We start from the raw sequence: 23,255 nt of genomic DNA on the forward strand, positions 1-23,255 counted from the left end.
ATTTAGTGATTTTACTAAAGGTGTTACTCTAGTCAAATGTGAATATTCGTTTGTTATGAATCTCACTGCTCTATTTTGTGTCTGTTCCAGTTTCTTAATGTTTTCTTGAGTTGAGGGGTCCCAAACGGAGGATGCATATTCTATTATTGGCCTAACCAAGTTAAATAACATTTTAGTTTTATGTTCTTATTTGATTTATAGAAATTTCTTTTAATAAATCCTAATGCTTTGATTTTTTTGTAGTTTCATCAATATGTGGATTCCATGACAGTTTTTCATTTATTATAACACCTAGGTATTTTGCGTTTTTAGTCTGTTACTGGTTTGCCATGAATAAGATAAGTGGAATTAATTTGTTTTAGTTTTTTTGCTACTCTTAACAACTGACATTTTTCTGGGTGGAAAGACATGCTCCAATTTGATTCCCATTTCTGTAATTCATCTAATTCTCTTTGTAAAATATCTGTGTCTTGTGTTGTTTTTATTGTTCTATATATTATGCAATCTGACTTTTGTTCCTGAAGTAATGCAATTTGGTAAATCATTTATGTAAATTAAAAATAATAGTGGACCCAAGACTGTTCCTTGAGGTACACCTGAGTTTACTGTTATCGGTGTTGATTTAGAGCCATTTATTATTACAGTTTGTTCTCTCCCTATCAGAAAATCTTTAATCCACTGATGCAGTGGACCATTAATGCCGAAATATTTTAATTTTTTAAGCAAACTATGGTGGTGAACTTTGTCAAAAGCCTTAGAAAAATCTAGTAAGATAGCATCTATTTGTTCACTGTTATCTAAACCTTTTGAAAAAGCTTCAATTAGTCCTATTAGTTGTGTTTCACATGATCTATATTTCCTAAAGCCATGTTGGTATGGTGTGAGGACATTATGTTTGTCTAAGTGGTTTATGATGTTGCTACATATTATGTGTTCTAGGATTTTACATGTGATGCTGGTAAGTGATACTGGTCTGTAGTTTCCTGGGTCAGATTGTTCTCCTTTTTTAAATAGGGGGGCGGTGACATTAGCTTCTTTCCAGTCTTTTGGTACTCTGCCCTGGTTAAGTGAAGCCTGAAAGAGTATTTTGAACACTGGGGCTAGCTCATTGCTTAGTTCTTTGAGTAATCTAGCTGGAATACCATCAGGTCCAGACGCTTTATTTGGTTTGGTGTTGGCTAATAGTTTTTGAATTCCATTTTCTTGTACTACTATATCTTCTATGTTGTCTACTTGGTTCAAATTCAGTAATATGTCTTTGTCTCCTGGGGCTGAGAATGCTGATGCAAAGTATTTGTTTAGGATGTTTGCTTTAGTTTCATTATCATTATGTACTATGTTATGTTCATCTTTTAATGGCGCTATGCCTGTTGTTTCCATTTTCTTAGACTTAATGTATGACCATAGGTTTTTGTTGTTATCTTTAGATATTACATTGTTTATGTATTCACTCTGCAGCTGTCTGCTTACTTTTTGGGTTAAGTGTTTAATTTTTATATACTTTTTGTAAACTCTTTCTGCATTAGTTTCTTTAAATTTTCTATAGTGATTAACTGGAATTAGTAACTGTATATACACTAAGATATGGTAACACATGACAATAGACTGCTAGTTAAATGAAAATAATAACAATGGAAATTAAAAGTTGGGATATTTTAATTATTTCTCTATTTTGCCCACTTAAGTTTAGTTGATGACATTTTAAAAATGTACATATGTTCCAAATATAGCCTACATGGTACATAGCACTTTATGTTGCAAAAAAAAAATGATAGAAAAATACAACAATAATGTATACATTTTAACTGGATAGATGATTCATATGTTCCTGTGTGTTAACTATAGCTAATAACATCTGTGTAGAAAGACATTAACTGCATACATTTTCTTTTATAATTGCCACTTTAGACTGCAGAATGTACAATTGGATGACAGTGCACTAGATCTGTGCATCACAACAATACAATACTTATGCAAAACATACTAGGAGAAGGAAACTAAATTCAAACCTTTGCTGCCTTGTGGCTATACCCAAACATGAAAAGGTTTCAGAAGTCAACCCTGAGGAAAAATCAGGAGCTGGTGACCTTTAGGCAGCTTGCAGCACAGTGCTACACCCTGACAAAACCTGGGACACTGCTGATCCCAAACTGCATCGGCACCTTTTGTTCTATTAGACATCTCAGCTGTGTGCCAACAGGAAACCATTGTGCTGAGCAATATTGTTCCAACCATAGATAATACTCTGTATTTCATCTCATCTATTGAAGGAGGCTACAGATGTAGAAGTGAAACAAACCAAAAAGTTTAAAGGGACTTGTATATATACAAATATAATCTATTTCTTCAATACAAATATGTAGAGTACAAACTTTTCTTGCTTTACAAGTCAATATTATAAAAACTAAATATGTAATCAATTATTCATAAATATAAACAACCATATGCACAAGATGCACTTTTTTTGTATCTCCCTTGTCATGTGAATCCAAAAATATTAAATACTATTATTGTTGCCTGACTAAAATATGTGTTGACAATAATACACATTTTATAAACTTATACTTAATCAATAAATGATTTGGTTTGATAAAATTTCTAATACTGATACTCATATCTAATCTTGCAGAATAGGGAATTTAGAGCAAACTTAGAGGTCAACAATGCCTTATTAAACAATATAATGACAATAATTGATACAATAATTATTTCCATTTAAAAAAAAAAGGTACATGAAGATCTGTCATAAGGTCATTTTAAAACAAACAGTTAATGAATTACCAATGTCTTACCCTAAAGCCTAGGATCAATGATCCTATCTAGATAGATTAAACATTTACCAAAAAAAAAAAAATGGTTGGAAAGATTAAAAAAAGAGCTGAGATCTCTGTAAAATAGAGACCCATTTTATTTTCTCAGCAAAGCAAAGAAATATCTGTAAAACTAAAACTTAAAAAACATGTCAGTTTAAAGAAGTTCACAAGTCATAATATCAGAAAAAAAAAAATTAAATACTATATCTTAGACAATTTGTGCGTGAAGAATTCTAATAATGTTAATTTTTTTAACAGCATAGTCAGGGTGTTCAAAACACTTCATATAACCCTTTAGGTACATAAAAGCTAGTGTTCAGAAAAAAATGTTTCAATAATTTGAATAAATGTATGAATAATTTAAAATGAACTAGAGGAAAAAAAAATATATGCAAATTTATTACTATTTTAAAACCACTGAATTGTGAAATATAATCTATTTACAATAATTAATCACTAACTGATAATTTAACATTTATATAGCAGCAGAAAGAAAAATTTGACATATAAAAATATATAATTTCATTCAGTTTCCTAAGATTTCTTTTGTTAAGTAATTATATTCCATTTTTGTGTGCACAATAAAGTATGGATCACAGAAAGGCAGTAATGGTAGTAAACAACCAAACACATTGCTTGTTACAGCAACATTTTTCTAAAACACATTAATAACATAATCCATTGTGGTAGTATCTCACAGAGGTCAAATAAATAATGTTTAATATCAACGTCAGGATTGGTCAGTTCAAGAATCACATAAGCGTCAGTTTCATGTCCTTGATGAAAGTCTCTAAGACAGACAACACGCTCAGGGTTTCAGGCCCTCCATCCAGCTTCACATATCTTAGCAGCATGTCACCACAACCACATTTCTTCAGATAAGAAAAGGATCTACAATAAACAAAGAATAATTACATGGTAAGGATACGTAAAGTAAAGGTTCCCGGTCACTTCATCCCCGGTCATTTCATCCCGTGGTCACTTCATCCCCTGATATTTTCATCATCTGATCATTTTTATCTAACAAATTGTAATTTTAAAAATCATGAAATGAGCAATATTTAATGTATTCATTTTTTATTTAATGACAAAATTGTAACACGTTAATGTTTAAGAGGAATTAAAGCAAAACTTATACAGGCGACATGATATCACGAGGATGGGTGAACTCAGCCTTTATTAGAAAAAAAAACAACCTTATTTCAAGGCTAAAAATGACGCGCCCATTTTCAAGAAAGAGCGATTGAAAAATAAAATAAAGTGAAACATGGTCGTACTTTCGCCACACCTTGGTCTTTGATGATAAGTTATCAGCGGCACGGTCATAATTATTGTAATCGCACTTCTATCTCTCAAAAGATTTCCACTACTTGCACCACACCTTGGCCTTAAGTTATCAGCGGCATGATCATAATTATTGTAATCGCACTTCTATCTCTCAAATGATTTTTTACTACTTCCACCAAACCTTGGCCTTCGATCCGGATAATATTATGATATTACAACCCCCACATCCAATAGAAGCCTATAGCTAAGTACACAACCAGATTTACAATATAATATAAGATTTCTCATTAAGAAAACAAAGTGGAAGAGGAAACACTGTAAACGCATTAGTAACAAGTCATAAAATGTCAAAAAGCATTCTACATAATCATATTTATATATAAAATATTTAATTGGGGATGAAATGACCGGGGATGAAGTGACCAGGGGATGAAGTGACCATGGGATGAAGTGACCAGGGGATGAAATTACTGGGGATGAAGTGACTGAGGATAAAGTGACCGGGGATGAAGTGACCGGTCACCAAAGTAAAGTAAAGTATAGTCACTAAGTAGCATTATATTTAATTTATAGCCACTTTTAAGAGATACAAAATTTTCCTCCAGGACAGTATAATATTAAAAGCTAATTTCGAACCTAGAATTAATTGGTGACATGAAGTACTCATTCATTACTTTCATAACTTACAAATTTAAATGAGTAATTATTTGTGTTTGATTAGAAATATTTAAAAAAATATCTAGGTTAAAAACCATATCTATTCAATTAATGTCAATTATAATACCTATTCAAAAGATAGACCTAAAGGCATTGCTATCTGGATCATTTTGAGAAAAGTATCACTAATTATTTATAAAATCAGAGAATTAAATACAATATATCTGGTTACTAACAAACTTAAAAAACAATATTTCAGGTTAAGGTAAATTTATTATTTGTATTTACAAAACAGAACTGGCAATTTTTCAAAATATTTATGTAAACTATCAGTATCATCAAACTTGCCTATGGTTTATTTAATTGTTTATTTATTGTTAAATGTCTATTGTGTCTGTTAGCAGAATTATATAAACTTCTCGTTATTAGGCAATTTTTCTATAGCTAGTATATAGTTCTTCACTGTCTTGCAAATCAAGGGCACTAACAGTGTACCATATGTTTCTACATTTATGTAATCTCTGAACTCAAACGAGCAAATGTCTTTAATGAGCTATGACTTACCTGTATAAAGCATAGTAATCCAGCTCAGCTTGTTTTAAAAATCTTTTTAATTTATTCAGGCAATGCACAAACTGTGAAGAGAAAAAAATTAATAATTTCAAGTACAATCTTTTTGAGTTTGGCTTTTTGCTTACTCATTATTTGATAAGAAAACAAACACTGAATAAAATATAACTGTCACAAGTACCAGAGGCAGGGCCTAAAACATTTTTATAAGTGGAAGTTTTAACTAGTATGATGCCATCTCTTGCTGGAAATAGATGGTTAGTACTAGAATGGCTAAAAATAACTCAGAAATTTCACAATCATTAATATAGAGCTTTCTAGAAGTATTATGAACAGAAAGATCCTATAAGACACAAATGATATAAAAAAAGGGATGTTGAAAAAGATCAGGTGTCAGTGCATTTTACATGAATATTTCCTTTGTGCCATTAATACAATTTTATACTATAATATTGGATACTGAAAAGTTTATATAGCTCTGCTCATAGACACATTTGTGATCAAAAGAAAATCCACTGCCAAGGACAGATGTAGACAGCAAAAAGAAAATCTAAATTGACCACCGGCGGACAATGGTTATACCTGCATTGCATGTGGCAAAATATGTAGGTCACAGCTGAGGCTGTGTAGCCACAGGAACTGCTGCATTCCTCATTAATCTTTGGACTAGAAGACAAGCCTTATTATTATTATTGGATATTGCAAATTTGAAGAACTAATGAATCTGCTTATTTTACTTATGGAGTTAAACTTAAGTGTTAAATATGTTTTATCAGAAAGATTGTTATTTAATTAGGTCTACAAATTCACATCCAACTTGAGTGAAAACAGAAAAGTCATTACATGTGACAGTTCCTGGCTAGTGTAACAATAACTTAAACAGTTTACTTATATAAAGTAACAGAGCATCAACTTACAGTAAGTTTTATAGTTTCTAAAAAATCTTTTATCTTAGAAACATTTGTCGGATCAAAACTCAAAAGTTTCTCTGAAGCTTGTGTGCAAAAGTTACAACTGTCTGGAAGAATTGAAATAATTCAATTAAAAATGTTTATGGCACTCAAGGCGTCATTTCTCAATTAAGAAGGAATCTTATTTACCTAAATATATACAATTGATTCCAAATCCATAAATATTTCAAAATTGAAAATCTTATGAAAGTAAAACAATTTGTTACATTTTTAGGTCTCACTAGTAAGTTTTTAAAAAGAAGAAACTGATTAAACAAAGCCTTTAACCCTACATGTTTTATCAAAAGTCACAGACTGTCCTTGTCTTAGTGTAATTGTTATAACAATGGGCTGCAGAAGCCATAAATCATTAAATTCAGGACAGGTTTCAATCTTCACACTTTCTGATGACTGCAGCTGTTCCACAAGACTTGATATGCTAACACAGTTAATAAACCTGACATTGAAAAACAAAACAAGAAAAACCTAAAAATACTTTTGTTTTAAAAAACAAAGCTTATAAGAAGTGTAATTGTATGAATTAGTTTGGATCAGTCATGTAATAAAATCTGTAATTAGAGTTGGAAATGAACCCAACTTTTAAAGTTTGTGTTGGGTTTGGTCAGATTTAAGATTGAGTTCAGTTCGGTTTGATGACGAGTATAATTCGGGTTCTGTTCGGTCAGGTCAAAAGTTTGGTTTGGGCTCGGTTTGATGTTATGAAATTATGTAATAGCAAAATTAAGTTATAAGGTTTAATGCAATTTATTAGTTAAAACACTTTCATTTGAATATTTACATAAAACAAATAAAACAAATACTTTGCAACATATAATATGACTAGGGGAAAACTTTTTACAAAATAATGTTGCCTACATAAATTTTAAGCATTGTGAAAATTTCTTAACGGAGATAGAATTGAAAATGCTGCAGGTTTTCGCTCAAGTCGACAAGGGGTTTAATTCTAGGCGGGACTCGGCGCTAAGTGTATTCTGGCCTTTTTCTCTTAGTAAGAAGATAGAATTTAAAAAAAATGCTAATATTGATGTGTTTTCTTTCAGAACACACTATTCATCCAAATAAAAAAAAAGTCGAGGGCCATATTAAATGTAATAATAAAGAGGCAGCCATGGCCAGTAGTATTAGATGTCTCTGTTGAGGACATTTTATTTTTTAAACAAAAGTCATCACAATAATAAATTGCAATAGACGGAAGAAATTCGACATTCTGAGACAAAAAATCCATAAGAATCACACTAGCGGAGATGTTTTAAAATGTTTTCTTCAAAACGTTTTGTCCCATATTGTTGCATACCAGCCTCGCTAAAAGCACTCTACATTTAACAAGGACTTATTAGAAGATAAAATGACATCTTCTACTTAATATATTTTAATTTTTTAACACATAATTTTACTAATATTCAGATAAGTTACACTGAAAATAAAACATGTTTTTCGACGACCCCTCTCCTTGTTTGTTGGTCGTTGTTTATTTGTCGCTTACAAACAGCTAGTACAATTGAACCAATAAAGGTGTTTTATATTTTTACTTAAACTTTAAAAACAATTTCTTATGTGAACAGCCTAACTGTTATTACAATATACACATATTTAACTTGAGATAGAGATGTAATTTTAATGAAATATACTGATATTTAAACGAAATCTAGCTCACCACAAAACAACATCCTTACTCTTTTATGGCTCAAGATTGTCTGCCATTTCACATTAGCATTAGGCTAATTACATCATCCTCAATGCATAAACACCAATCAATCACTTAACCTCTTCTTACCGCCACCAGGAAACACACACACACTCTATGACACCCCTTTTTTGTCAGGAAGTTGCGTTCCCCCTCCCCCAATTCCAGGTACTCATCATCCCCACCCCCGGGGGGAGGGACCCAAAGTTTGAGAAACGCTGCATTGAAAATACTGATGATCAATAATGCAAAACAGAATAATAGTAATATGGAATACTTCACAATTTAAAAAAATAAAACTCTAAAAAAAATGTAAATACCATTATATATAAATTAAATATTAAGTATTTCTAATATCAAATATTTATAAAACAGATTCCGTTTTTAACTGATTTTACTATGAAAAGAAGATAATTAAAATTTATTTTAAACTAGAACACAAATGAACTTCTTGTAGATTTATATTTACACTCTAAATAAAATCAGCCAAAAATATTCTACTCTCAGCTAACAGCCATTTTAAATAAAAGTGACAATCTTTTAAAATTGTCTTTCTACTTACTAGATCTAGGCCTATTAACAGGGCGGGCTATTTGACTCAAAACAAATATTGCAAACAACCCGCGAAAATTCAAGGCCAGAGAAGAGTCGGCACGTATGGAAAAATCCATGGGAATCCATCACGCACTGCTTTTTATTTTCTTTTTTAAAGTTTCCAAAATACCCCCCTCCTCCACAGTTTCCAAGTTTTCAAAGGATAATGGAATCATTATCATTTAAATAAAATATTTAAATAGTTTTTTTTATTATTGTTAAACCAAAAATATATAAAAAAGGGATGTACAAATTGCAAAATTAGTATGGTTAAGATAAAGAGGGTTCGTTCGGTTCATACTGAGCAGTAACAAAGTTCGGGTTCGGTTTGGTCATAAGTGAGGTTCGAGTTCAGTTCGTTTGGTTCAGGTTTGTTTCGTTTCCCATCTCTATCTGTAATAGAACTAGACAAACAACAATAAATCAGTGTGGTTGTTTTTGTTTGGCTCTATTTCATGCTTTAAGCTTTTCTCAATATGCAATGATCCTATAACTTATCTAGACCAGTTAGGAAAATTGATTGGGGGGGGGGGGGGAGAAGAAAGAAAAGGATAATTGGATTTTACTGTAATTGGTTTTTAAAAGCATTTACAAAAAAAAATAGGGAAAGGCCTGAATTCAAACTCGTGGCTCACACCTCCTCAGGCCAACACTCTACTAGTGAGGTACTTATGACTAGAGAAGATTGTATAGTTATATATTTTTTGTTTCAATTTAGAGCAGCAACCTATAAACAGGAATAATTCAGCTTATACCACCACTTCAGTCTCAAATACAATTTCTTTCCCTTGTACGAGATACCAAACAAAATAATTTAATACCAATAGTTAATTAACTAATTGGTTAATTTTTTTTTTACTGATCCTTGTGTTGTCAGGTAAAAGAAATAATTATGCAAAATTTCAGGTTAATCAGAGATTGGTTGTGGGAGACATAATGAATACAAACTTTTTACCAGACAGACAAAGGATTTGGATTTTGGATTTGTGGCACATCAGCACAATTCAGGCCATGTCATGCCCCAGATAGACAAAGTGTTGATACAAGCTTTGTAACAAGGAAACAGATGTTATTAATCAAACAATTCATACCATTAGGTATGAGCTTAGCAAAGGAATTTCAAATAACAAGATTGACTATTTTTATGAAACTTTCTGTACCTTCTAATGTCATCTTCTTGTTCTTCAGTTGCATCATTTATTTGAAGATTTGCATTCAGTAAGGCCTAATAGACAATCATAAACATAGGCCTTATTATTAATAATATGAATAGTAATAAGCAATCATGGGTCCATGGTGTTAAAATTACTTTTATAAAAAAAATATTAAAAATTCGAAAAACATTTTTGAGAAGCTAAAAAAAAAAAAGATTATAAAAGATTTATAACTAAAGACACTGCATGCTTGCTTACACAAAGTTACTAACTTTCTATAAAACTTTATATTTCAAGAAAAAAAAAAAAAAAAAAAAAAAACATTTTATATTTGATACATCAAAGTTCAAAACTAAAAATTTGCTGTCAATAAATTAATATTAATTTACCAAGAAAAGAACTGAGTATAGAATATATTTACTGAGTATAAAAGGTGCTGAATCCCAGACCCAAAGTACTGTATCGTTCTTGTAAGATATTCTAGAACAACATAAGGCCACTGCTCCAGGTAATTGTGAATTCTGGTGCTTAATTGACTAAGCTATTAGCAAAAATGATAACAATTAATTCTAGTAGAAAAATATGATTTAATATACTTTAAATTTTAAATGATTATAACAAAAAATATTAAAGATATAAAACATATATATAACCTCATTTTAACACAAAGCTATAGATATATTATAATGCTTATGAATAAATGGAATTAGTTATAAAGTCTAAACATTTCTATTGGGTGCAAGTTAGTTCAAGTTAGAAAAATTGAAATGTTTCTAGTTTGGCACAAAAAAAAATTTGCATTCATATAAAAAAAAGAAAACAATTCCTAACTATTATATTTACAATTTATAATAATAATAGTTAAAAAAAACAACAACCCGAAATAACATTTTCATTATAAACGAAATAACATTTTCAATAACTGCCACTTTGTTTTATATTTTCTGTGCTAACTATAAGTGTTAAATTTTATTAATGCAAAAAAATATTTGTAGCATCTAGTGTTTATTTCAGTTTATTTTAGTTCAAAGGAATGGCAAATAGAAAACTTTCTCAGAAAGAGGAGTGTAAAAGCTTTCAAATTGTTTTAGCAAACTTAAAAAAAAAAAAACTGAAATAGAAACAAATATCTATGTTGGATTACACTAAGTCAAACTGCCAATTAAAAAAAAAATAAAAAATAAATAAACAATTTAAAATTATTCAGTCGATTGAAATTCGTCAAGAAGTTTAACTAACCTTACTAACCTCAGTATTAGAACTGACATTATGCTAACAAGTATTTTGTGTATCTGTTAGTGTTTAAAATAATTTAATAAGAATAATATCATTTAAACCTGAATTATATTTTATTTATCATCTTAATGTTTTAAAACAACAAATGGCAAATAAAGGGAGAAAAATGTAATTACCTCTTTAGGATCAATGGGAAAAGAAGAGTTGCAAGAAGCTTCAGGAAAACTTTGAGGAAGGGAAGGTGACACAATAGGCTAAGTAGAAAACAGTTGAGCTGAGTTTATACATGAACAAGCATAATTTGTCAAAAAGACTTGAGTGCTAGAAGTATTAAAGTCATTCTGTATCTTATTAATTTGATGTTAACAATACTATGAAAAAAAAAAAAAAGAGGCCTTTAATCACCACAAATAAGGATCAATACAGCAGTCTTAGTCTTATTATGCATCTAGCCTCCCTTTAACCCTAACTGAATTATCAAATCATTAACATTTTAATTGTTCAATTACTAGTAATTATTATTTCAAACAGTTACATATCATTTTATATGTGTGCCAATGTTCATTGTGTATAAATAGAACACACAATATAAGTTTTATCTAATATTTTAATTGCATCTTTCATTTAGTTTGAACAATAATCTGTTGTTTTTTTTTGTATTGCATGTCATATTCTGCATGGTAGTTATTTAATACATACATGTATATAATAATGTATATAATAAAGGGCAGTTATTCCATCAAACCTTATATTTATGACAAGGCTTAATATGAATTTAGTTTTTTTACTATATTTTTCTGGATAGTAAATATTAATTTGTCAATTTTGAAACAAAAATTTTAATATCAAAGAAATTGTATTTTAGTGAGTGTTTCTAAAATTGAAAATGTTCATTGTTATTGTAAGTTAAAATCCAAGATAAGCTCTCGGTGGAAATAGTACCAGTTTAGATATTGTGAGTATTTATGGCATATAGCAATTGCAAGCTTTTAAGGTGTTATATTTCTATATCACTGCTGATTGCATTTTTACATTGCATGTATATATGATCTTTAAAAAACAACAACTAGACCAGTGATCCCCAAAATAATTTGGCCCCCAGAGCTTTTTAATTTTCTTCAAAAAGATAAAAAAATGAACTTGAGAAAAAAAAAATTCTATTACAAACTCCTGGCTCTAGTAGGCTTATTATGGTGATTATTTAACATGGGTTTCACCCCTTTTATTACTGAAAAAGTTTGTCTACTAAATTAAGTGCTTTTAAAAATCATCTTTGATGCTTGTTTTCGGAAATGTGCAAGGTTTATGAAAGCAGCATGGCACAGAAATCCAATTGTCTGCATTGCTCGAAATTTCACCAGCAGGGATGTTTGGTTTATAAGTCAATCAGTTCCAGTTGCAGATCAGTCATGGCACTTAACACACTGACTGCAAATGGAATTCAAATTTGAAAATCCATAAAAATTTCACTGAAATGATTCTTCAAGACCCTCAGCAGTTGAACTATTTCCTTTTTTTTTTTTTTTTTGGGGGGGGGGGGGGGGGGGTTGGGGGGGGGGGGGAAAGACATATTTAACTGCTGATCATTTTTATAGAGTGGTTCAGTTTTGGAAGTAGATAAGGTGCACCCTTTCTGCCTGCTGAATGAAGAGTTGCAATTATTTTTGAAAAGCACTTATTTCAGCATGTATATGCAAAGTTAATTTGTCTTTCCCTTGTGCTTTGGTGATAAGATGTTACATAAAATAGCTAAATCCAATAACCATAAAAGGTCATTCAGTTGAGGCATTTGCTTTTTCTCTGCCATAGAAATGTCTATTTCATGTCTCAAATAAAAAAAATCATTTTAGTAACTTGCCTCAGATTAACTAGCGCACTTCACTTTTAAATAGGATGTCAGCATATTCCTATGTTTGAAAGTTGTGTGGTTCAACACCTGTGACTTGATGAGATGCACAGAACTAAACACAAGCATCATTACATGGTCCAGATAAAACACCTTGCAACAGAGATTTTATTGGTGAATGATTCAATGAAGCTACAGAGAATATGTTCCGTTTGACTTAACAACTTTTCTAATAACTCTCGCTACCAGTTGGCAGAGATATCCAACCATATTTCTGGCACCATCAATAGTCACTCCAACTAATTTATCCCAAGGAATAGAAAGATCCTCTATGATGGTTTAAATTTCTTTGAACACATCTTCATCAGTAGAGGTCCCATGCATACTCCTCATAGATGCTAACTTCTTGGTGATTTAAAAAGTACTGTTTGTACCAAGAGTTGTGCAGTATAAGAATAGAAAACATTTTAAAATCTGCTGTTCTGTCTTGAGATTTTTACCTGTATTGTCCACTCGTTTAGCAATTGTCATGTGGTCATTTTTTTTTCCCGGATGAATTTCTATCATTGCTCATTTTCTTGTTTCTTTTTAGTAAATATTCTTATCAATCCTTCAACTCCAGGCGTAACTTAGCAATCTTCTTCTTAGTGGCTCAAACCATCATTGTTGACATGTTTTTTAATGTTTTGTTTTACAATGCCTTTTTAAGTAAAAAGCTACATTTTCTGTACAACTCAAACATGTTTATCATGTTCCCCCCAAAAAGTAAAGATCCATGCACTTTTCATGGAAGTTTCTACATTCAGAGTCTACTTTTCATTTCTTATGCGCTCCTATTTCATTAACACATAAATATTAAATGATACTCGCTTTGACATCAAAAGAACACAAATCAAAATGACTGTTAACTCTTGTCACCGAAAAAATAAACCTTGTGTTCTTATAAGAAAAAATTAATATGAATATTAGAATAGGATAGATTAGAATGGAATCCATCAAAGAAAAAGAGAGTCATAACATAGGGAAAATAAATTTTTCAACCTTTTTAAAATTTTTTTTTTCTACAATTCAAGCGGAGGTTTCACAGGCCAGATGGAACCACAATATCAAGCCCATGGTCCATAGTTTGGGTATCACTGAACTAGTCTATACTTAGAATCTCTTTTTGTCTATCAACATTCTTGAAGGAGTGCAAATCTGTCAATTAATGAAACATTCAAATAGAAGTGCATTTTTTTTTTCTTTTGAAGACAAGGTTTTTCAAAAAGTCCTCCAATCAAATAATTTCTTTTGGACTAGCTTGATAATGTTTTCTTTCTTTTCTTTTTTTTTTTTAAAGCCATGACTGTTATTTTGTACTTATAGCACTGAAGTATATAAGACTTAAAATCAAATGATAAAATTATGTCTCATATATAGACCTAGCTTAATTAACAATATTAAAAACTAATTACAAACAAACAAACATAAAAATAAAATAGATAAATGAAACGTCCTTCATCCATGGTAAGAATTGACATTCATAAACCAAAGCCTGTGTCATACTGCATTTAAGTTAGACAAAGAAGGTCATATAAATTGAAGCCATAAACGCTGCTAAGTTAAACATGAGTGTCACTGTACTTTAAATCAATTTATGATGAATTAAAATATTTATGTACCAATTATAAACTAAGCAGGCATGGGATAGAAAAAAAAAGGGAACTGAACTGTTGTTTTTTTTTTAAATTATAATTTACATAATTTAGATATGACAGACTTGTCACAACAGAGATGTGATCCAATCTTTTTTTGTTATAGTTCTTTCTATTCAATCAAGATGCACACAAAACATCATAATATATGGGAATTAAAATCATTCACAAATTCTAAGGGATTGTGCAGTGTCATGTGACTCATTGATACCTGAAAATGTCTAGTAATTATATTTAAACAGGAATCTATTTATGCAGCAAGGTTCCATTTTTTTAAAAATTGACAATTGTTTTATATGCATCAACTCCTTAAAAACATGCCTAATTAGAAAAATGCAAAAACGCTAAATTATTTTAAAACATTTTTAAAAGAAAGATTTAAAACCTTTAAAATATAATATTTATGTACACTATTTAAGTATTTTCAAACAATAGTGAATGATAAAATATCCCAATTTTCAAAGGAGGATGGAGAGTTGGTAAAAATATAACTCAAATATATGTTAAAACCATTTTCTAAATAAAATACTTGAAGTTGTACAATACCAATTTCCCATGCAAAGTCAAATTTAAATTATTTACTAATCATGTACACTCATGGCAAGGAGGGGGAAGAGAGTTTGGTGCTCTCCTCTACCCTGGATTCAACAGTTGATTTTAAGATAATTTTTTTCAAATTATTTTTACAGATAGTAAAACTAACTTTTAGAAGATTTCAGTTAAAACAAATGGTGGACATTTCTTTTTACATGAAATTTCTACAAGACAAAGTGACAGATTAGTATGACTTTTCTTTTTTTTTAAGTCAATCATTAAAAATGCAACCAAAAATAAAATTAATGAAAGCAATACAAAGATTTTACTTAAATGCATACATAAGTAGGATACCTTAAAACTTTAGAATTTAATTTCCTTGTGCAATTATAATATCATAAACTTAGTTTGCAGAATAAGGTGATCTAGTTAATACTTATAATTGCAAACAATAGCTAGTGTTACACTTACTTCCTTGTCCAGTAATGGAATCAAGCCTTGTGTATAAGAATCAAAGTCAGAGCGAAATCTTACAATAAATTAAGACTTGGAAATAAAGAAATTTCTGCATGACTTAATAAAAATTATAATAAAAGAAGAATAGTACCTTCTTTGAAAATAATCAGTATGTGTAAAAAAAAATAAATAAAAACAAACTCTGGGAAGGATACTGCTCAAGTGAACTGTCTTGGAACGATAAGAAACACACCAGGAATTGTTGAACTTCATGTGGTCTTATGTCTGAACATTTTCCTTCTTGGCTAACGAGATCAAAATCCAGAGTATCAAATGTTGACTCAATAAGACAGAAGTAGCATGATGCAGATACTGATGCTGCAGCACTGATGGAGATTGATGTAGACGTTTTAGGATTTCTATTAAAAAAACAACAACATTTAAACAGTACTTGTGTACTAACAACAGTCTATCATTTCAAAAGAAAGCTTGGCACTTATTTAAACTAAGCTAAATGTTCTTGCTATTTACTTACTGAAGACCAACAGACAAAAACACGCCATCTCCAGATTTGGGGCAATTTTTAGAAAGTCTCTGGGCTATGGATTTTCTGAGGTCTGTTTCAGTAGTAGCAGTCAAGTTTGTTGCAATGATATTTAAGCTAGTAAAAAAATAATAAACCTAATAAGATTAATTAATACATATACATATATATATATACTACTATTGAATGTAATATATGATTACTAGGGGTGCACCGGATAGTACTTTTTGATATTCGTCCGGAGCCGAATATTGCTGAATAGTAAAAAATGGTATTCGGCCGGAGCAGGAGCCGAATACCTAAGTGTCTTGTAAATAGTTTGTGTTGCTGAACATTTTACGAAACTGTCAAATAACATAACAAATTTGTTGATATTTATTTTTTTTCCTTTTATATACCTTATTGTTTTAAACTTTGTTACTCATTGATTTATTCAAGCTTAACAGTATTTATAAACAGATAGTCCTATCACAAATTAATCTGTGTAGCATGAGCGTGTCTGTGTGTATGAACAAGGCTTCTAACTATAAAGGCTCTGTGTGGGAAAGTCAATGTAAAATATGTTAGTATATATTTAACTAGTTACTAATGTAAAGCTCTCATAAGTAAAATGCAATCTGGCTTGTATAGTGCTTGGATGTATGTGTTAATGAATTTAAGACCAACAACTAGTCATCAGACTTGTAATTTAAAGTCCAAAGACTGCTTCTGGTTCTGGCTTCAAGGGCATAATACTTAATACTGATAGTAGCTGTTAGTTAATAGTTGGAATCTGAAGCGTAGTAGGTCAATATTTATTGTTTTAGATAAATCCATTTGCGGCACATGATATTTTATTAACAGCGGGAACATCAATTATACCTATTTATAGCTTGAACTTTAGATGTTGCGAAGCATAGATTTAATTGTAGTCTGTAGGCCTATTATTGATGTTTAGATCTACTGTTATATAGATCTAAGAGCATTAGGAAAACCAAATGTATAAGAAAAAAAAACTCATCCATCCCTCCCTATAAAAAAAAACAACAACATAAAAAGACTTTGTGTTTGACTGATTGCAACAACCTGGTCAGATAGACGTAGTGAGCCTACCCATGCAGTCCTAGTGTAGTGTGTATAGTTGATTGTGTTGACCATCACATGTTTTTTTTCCTTGGGCGTATGCAATAGTGTTGAGTGGTCAGACAAAAAAAAAGATAACACATTGGCAAGGTATGTCAAGCATATAGATAAATTATACCCGTACACTAGTAACAGAGGTCAAGTGGGTTTTTTTTACACTCCAGCATATTATTTTTTTGTTTGCTAGATCTAACTGCGGTACTATTGTTCAATTTCTTTTATGCGATTTTAAATTTTACTGTAAGGTTTTCCGTTATTTATTAATTCAAAAGAATTAAACAATGAAATTAGCTTTCTTTCTAAATGTTTTAATATGAGGCAAAAAATACACACACGCAAACATGCACATCTTTGTTTTATTTTATTGTGCAAAGAACGTATGTAAGAAACATTAAATGCAAAGAACGTATCTAAGAAACATCTTCCTTAATTATTATTGATTTTATTCGTGGCTTCAGTAACTGTTACAAAAGGGAATGATAGTAAGCCTATGGATGTCAGGTGTGTAAAAAGTCGTCCTGGCCTGATACACAGTGGCTAAGTAAGCATCTTAAGTAAAATAAAATAGTAATAACGAGGAGTTACTTGACTGTCAAAAATTATTAAGAATATCGTTACCAAATCAGGTAACTGCAGGAGTAATATTCAAGTTAACACGTTAGAAAATGTAATTTAACCGTAATATTTATTTACAGTGTAGTATGCTTTGTTAGCACGTTGTGTTTTTTTCATTCTGGCTTAAAAATGGTCACGGTCTATCAATAAATTGGGTGTCAATAAAATAAAGAGTAGGGGGTGTTTAGCTCTCCATTTAAAAATAGGCCTGGTCGTGTCTTTTATGCTAATATAGATTTTTTTCTACAAAATAATTAGTTGCTGGCTTACTGGGCTATGAAATCTTGCGGTTTGTGTTCTGCGTAGCTAAAGGTCACTCATTTAGGTGTGTGATCTTAAGTCCAGCTTACTAATTGAGATTTATATCCAAGTAACTCGGCACACATGAGGCGTGGCCTCTAGTCCAGCCACGTGATTCAGATTTTTCTCCAAGCAAACTCTTTGTCCGGTTATCCGTGTAGATGTGTGGCTTGAAGTCCAGCCCCCTAATTAAGATTTACTACTAAGTAAACAAACCTAGTTCCCTCGTGAGACCTCTAGAGAGTGCTAACGTCCATCGTATCTGACTTGTGGTCAATGAACTCAATGTGATGGACTAAACAAATAAAAGGTGATGGGAGTTGTTCATCTCCAACTCTGGAAATATACCTGGTTACCCTTGTAGAGGTGCGGCTCTTGTAGTCCAGCCCCCTAATAAAGATTTACTACCAAATAAACAAACTCAGTTCCCTCTAAAGGGAGTGTCAGTGTATTGACACTCTAGAGATGGCCTAAACAAATAAAAAGGGGGTGGGAGTTGTTCATCTCTACCTCTGGAGATATACACGCACAGCTAGACAGACATCTGGTCGTCAGTATGACGTAGTCAAGGAATATAAAATTTTAACATGTTAACTAACCTACTCAAAGGTCAAGACAAATTGAAAAAATGTGCCAGCCATTGCTGCTCTGTATGTAAAGCGCATTTATGATGTAAAGTTTTATTTCTATTTATATTAACATGCCATGTCTTAATAATAAACGATGTTTGGTGCATATTCATAAAGGCTTTATTTTTAAGCACATTATTCTAATATAAACATTAATATATTCTACAATAGACATTAATGGAAGGAGTTCCACTTTATGCATATTAAATAGGTGTACTTTTTACTATTCTGCCAATTATCCGGTAATGATATTTGACCGGAGCCAAATATTGCCCAATTGTGGAAAAATGCCAAATATTCGGCAGAAGCTGGAGCGACTATCCAGTGCAGCCCTAATGATTACTGCTGTAATATAATTGTTGAAGTCACCTTAAGCTTCCATCTGCTTGTTCAACTGTGCTTGTAGAAGCATTGTCTGTTGATGGGCCTAGATCAGAAAATCTTTTGAAATAAAAAGAGATATTTAAGTTGCAAAAAAAAAAAGCTGCAAATATTACTACAGCAATGTCTACTATTGCTGCCTCAAAAAAAAAAAAATATATAAATCAAAATATGTACATTTGTACTTGTCTTTGAAAATGTGTCCTCTTTTTAAGTGTGGTTGTTGTAGTAAAGTTGGATGTTAGTTGTGGTGTCTGCAAATGACCTAGCACAAGCGTATGTTATGAAGTGTGTGTGCATATTTATGTGTAATTATGAGAAAGGGGAATGGGATGGTTTGTTTGGGTAGGCTGATTCGATTCTGAAGAAATCATGAGGTGGTCTGTCTTAGTTCAAGTTGATAAATACTGATGTCAAAGTTAAAGAGGAGAGACTAGCAAGAGACAGGAGATAGAAAAGGATGTTTAAATTATCAATTCATTTGTGATTCTACATATATCAACTTTCAAGTTAAATCTGTATAAATTTATGAATAAAAGTTATATTCAGTTTTCTTATGAAAGAAGCTTGTTTATTTCAAGATCTACATTAAGAATTTAATCCGCCTACATCAAATTAGTTGTACTAGCTGGAGCTACAAACCAACGATGGGCATTAACAGTGTTAAGAATTAAAAAGCTATGTATAGTTGTTAAAAATGGAAAAATATTTTCCCAGGCTGTTTTTGAATTTGTGTAGATTTGAATATTAATAGAGCACAGGAGAACAGATCCATTTGTGAAATATTTTTTTTAGGGTGTTGATACTGCCCCCTCCTGGCTACACCATGGCATTTGGTGACTGTAGTTTGCTTTTGCTTGAATTTTCTTTAGTCTCATAGATTTATTTAATGAACATAGCCCAGAAACTGGTCAATGTTTGCAATATTTCATTTCAGTGGGCCCCAACTGGCTACACCCATGTTAAGTATACATCTATAAGTACTTAGCAGATTTGTTGATCTAGTGATTAGTATCATAGAGATTTAATATAGAATAGCATTGCCATTAACAGATTTATTTCATCTCTAAATTTCAGATCATAGAAATACTAGATGATATAGAATCTAAGAATCTAGATCTAAAACTACTCTAATCATGATCTATAAACTAGATCTAGACTCTAGACTATATCTAGTGCCACTCATGTCCTCTTCAGCTGAATTAATCATACTTCATGGTAGTACAAGTCTACATCTAAATGCTAATGATCTATCACACTATGAGTATGATTTATGATCTAGAGTAATATATATATATATATATATATATATATATATATATATATATATATATATATATATATATATATATATATATATATATATATATATATATATATACAGACAGAGAGAGATCTTAGGATCTAGGATTGTATTAGCTTTAATGTGCTGTAAATGTTCAGACATGACATTTGACTTAGACTTAGTGACAATAATATATTGAATATATATATTATATAATGTATAAATACAAGATAATAAGACTTGTCTTTGAATGAGAAGATTAATCAGGAGTGCAGTACTTCACGAGGCTACACAGCCCCAGCTGCGACCTACATAGTTTGCCACATCCAGTGCAGGCATAACCATTGACTGCCAATGGTCAATTTAAAACATTTTTCGCTGTCTACGTCTGCCCTTGGCAGTGGATTTTCTTCTGGTCTCAAATGTGTATCCTGCAGCCTTTGTAATTTATCTCTAGCTGTCTTGTTCCATAGCAGCCTGCAGCCAGGTGCTCTCTTCCATGTCAGCTAAAGCAAGTTGGCGCCTAAGCTGGTCTTAAAGCATTTTTACAGAGCACCTCTGTTACCTCGAACACCTTTCAGCAAATCAATAAAGAGACTGTCTTTGGCATACTAACTAGATCTACTAGATCTATTTGATCATAGAATAGATACTAAGATAGATCTAGATCACCAGAGTAGAGATCATAGAAAATTTTAGAAATGATAGATCTAGATTCGCCGACGGGAAAAAAAAGTGGGCTACGCAAGTGATTTGATTAGACCAAAATATGTTGTTATTTTCAATCAAAAGCTACTGGAATAGTTAGATCTAATATATATATATATATATATATATATATATATATATATATATATATATATATATATATATATATATATATATATATATATATGGCTCCTTTTGTCTCAAAAGGCAATGGATGCGCCCAAATGAGTCACTGGTTTTGGCTTAATCTTGAGACGGGGCAGAATCTGGTGTGGCTAATCAAGCCAATTCTAGAACGGCAGACTTTGCCACAATTCGTACATGTGTATGCCTCTGATTTAGGGCTAGCAGACAGGGCAGCTTTCTTTTTTTCCCTCTTGATTAAAGCCGCTTCAATTCTTTTGTTCTCAGCAAGGGTTGTCCCAGCACGCACAGTCTGTCTCCATGCACTGGGAAAATGGTAAATTGACCACAGCGACCAAAATCCTAGTCTACAACGCCTGTGTTGTGAGCACTCTCCTTTATGGCAGTGAAAGCTGGTCAACATACATGTACCAAGAGCACAGATTGAATAGTTTCCACATGCGCTGCCTGAGACGCATAATGGGCATCTCTTGGAGGGATCATGTCTCCAATCAGGAAGTTTTGAGATTGACCAATATGAACAGCATGTATGCTCTCCTGACACAAAGAAGATTACGCTGGCTCGGACATGTCACCTGCATGCCAGATGGTAGAATCCCGAAAGATATCTTATATGCTGAGCTTGTGGAAGGAGTCAGACCCAAGGGCCGCCCAAGACTAACATATAGAGATGTCTGCAAGTGAGACATGAGAGCCTCAGGCATCAGCGAAAGTATGTGGGAAAACATAGCCAAAGATCTAATACTTACAAAAAAAAACTAATTATACATCTGATCTAGACTAGAATGATAAGACTAAGACTAAGACTGCTTTATTGATCCTTACGGAAATTAGTTGTGATTACAAGGACTCTTTTCTCATATAAAGACAACACAACAGAAAAAATACACATAAATACAACAGACACAACATAAAGAGCTCATTCAGCGACTACACACAGGTATCTTGGTGCATTTAATGTTCCCTGATCAATGAGTGGCGGTGAATCTTTTAAATCTTGTTTTGTAGATCTATACTGACTACACTATGCTAGATTCTAGATCTTTAGACTGAAGATTCCCCTAAATTCTACTAAGACCTACTAGACTCTAAGTCTAGAGATTCCAATTTGAATTTGAGATCTAATGACTAGTCTACTACTAGATCTAGATCTAGATGAACTAGTAGTAACTCTAGTAGTAGTATTACTAGTATTATAAGTATAAATATACTATAATAGTATTAGTATTACTATTAGTAATAGATAATTATAATATTTTAATTATTTAGCTAAGTAGTATATCAAGATTCTAGACTATTATGATAGTTAAGTATATCTCATTATCTGTAATCTATCACTATTACTAGTATTACACCAACACTATCATCATATTGAATGATATTCATACCCATAGGCATACCCCACAGTTCAAATTCAAGTCATAGATCTAGTTAATACTTAACTGACTTTAAGTTAAAATAATCATTATCATTAAGTTTAAACTTTACAGTCTTTGTCTTTATTTATTTTAATTTTATATAAACTTTATAATTTTATATAGATCTAGTCATAATTTAAACACCATTTGGAAAGTTCTTTCAAAGTATTTTAATGATGTACTAACGAAAAATTGTTTTTTCAAAGATTAATTTTTCACCTCCCTAAAAATAGTAAAATTAAAGTTGTCAGTGAGTCTGAGTGAGTAGATCTAAGTCAACTATTGAACTAAGTAACTAAGGCGTCTAAGTCTAACTAGTCTAACTCTAAGGACTAAGTAAGCTAAGAAGCTTTTAGTAAGTTAGTTTTAACTTAAGTTTAGACTAAAATAGATCTAAACTAGAATGTTACTTTTGAGCATTGAAAGAGTATAATGCATAAAATCTGTTATTATCAATTTTTTTCTCTGAACTCTGGTCTACTTGCAAACTTTGAACAGAACTTGAATCACTGGTTGAATCAGCCATTTTTAATTATGAGTTGTCTTTGTTTACAATACTCTTTTGCAAAAGAGATCATACTCTTGCGAGAGAGCGGAGACTCTTTTGAAAAAG

General features: G+C 31.3%; 2 protein-coding genes across 4 annotated transcripts in view; one reads left to right on the forward strand and one right to left on the reverse strand.

Moving 5' to 3' along the window:
* Positions 1 to 23,255, forward strand: part of LOC106056403 (uncharacterized) — a 130,296-nt gene that overhangs the window by 50,321 nt on the left and 56,720 nt on the right. The gene's annotated exons all lie outside the window — the stretch shown is intronic.
* LOC106056461 (protein Njmu-R1-like) lies at positions 1,639 to 23,211 on the reverse strand. Of its 3 annotated transcripts, none has more exons than XM_056020787.1 (12): positions 23,053 to 23,211; positions 19,076 to 19,147; positions 16,032 to 16,157; positions 15,712 to 15,882; positions 15,512 to 15,569; positions 11,143 to 11,220; positions 10,152 to 10,271; positions 9,737 to 9,801; positions 6,571 to 6,734; positions 6,245 to 6,345; positions 5,322 to 5,392; positions 1,639 to 3,704 (listed from the first exon to the last, which is right to left on the reverse strand). In XM_056020787.1, exons 1-12 carry the CDS (start codon positions 23,166 to 23,168, stop codon positions 3,566 to 3,568), a joined length of 1,281 nt encoding a protein of 426 aa, XP_055876762.1. In that variant the 5' UTR covers positions 23,169 to 23,211; the 3' UTR covers positions 1,639 to 3,565. The 3 variants fall into 3 exon arrangements, with proteins under 3 accessions (XP_055876762.1, XP_013068693.2, XP_013068701.2); XM_013213239.2 differs by having other exon boundaries at positions 15,712 to 15,915; XM_013213247.2 differs by lacking the exon at positions 11,143 to 11,220 and having other exon boundaries at positions 15,712 to 15,915.

The sequence above is a fragment of the Biomphalaria glabrata genome, chromosome 2 (genome assembly GCF_947242115.1).
Source record: "Biomphalaria glabrata chromosome 2, xgBioGlab47.1, whole genome shotgun sequence".
NCBI classification, from domain to species: Eukaryota; Metazoa; Mollusca; class Gastropoda; family Planorbidae; genus Biomphalaria; species Biomphalaria glabrata.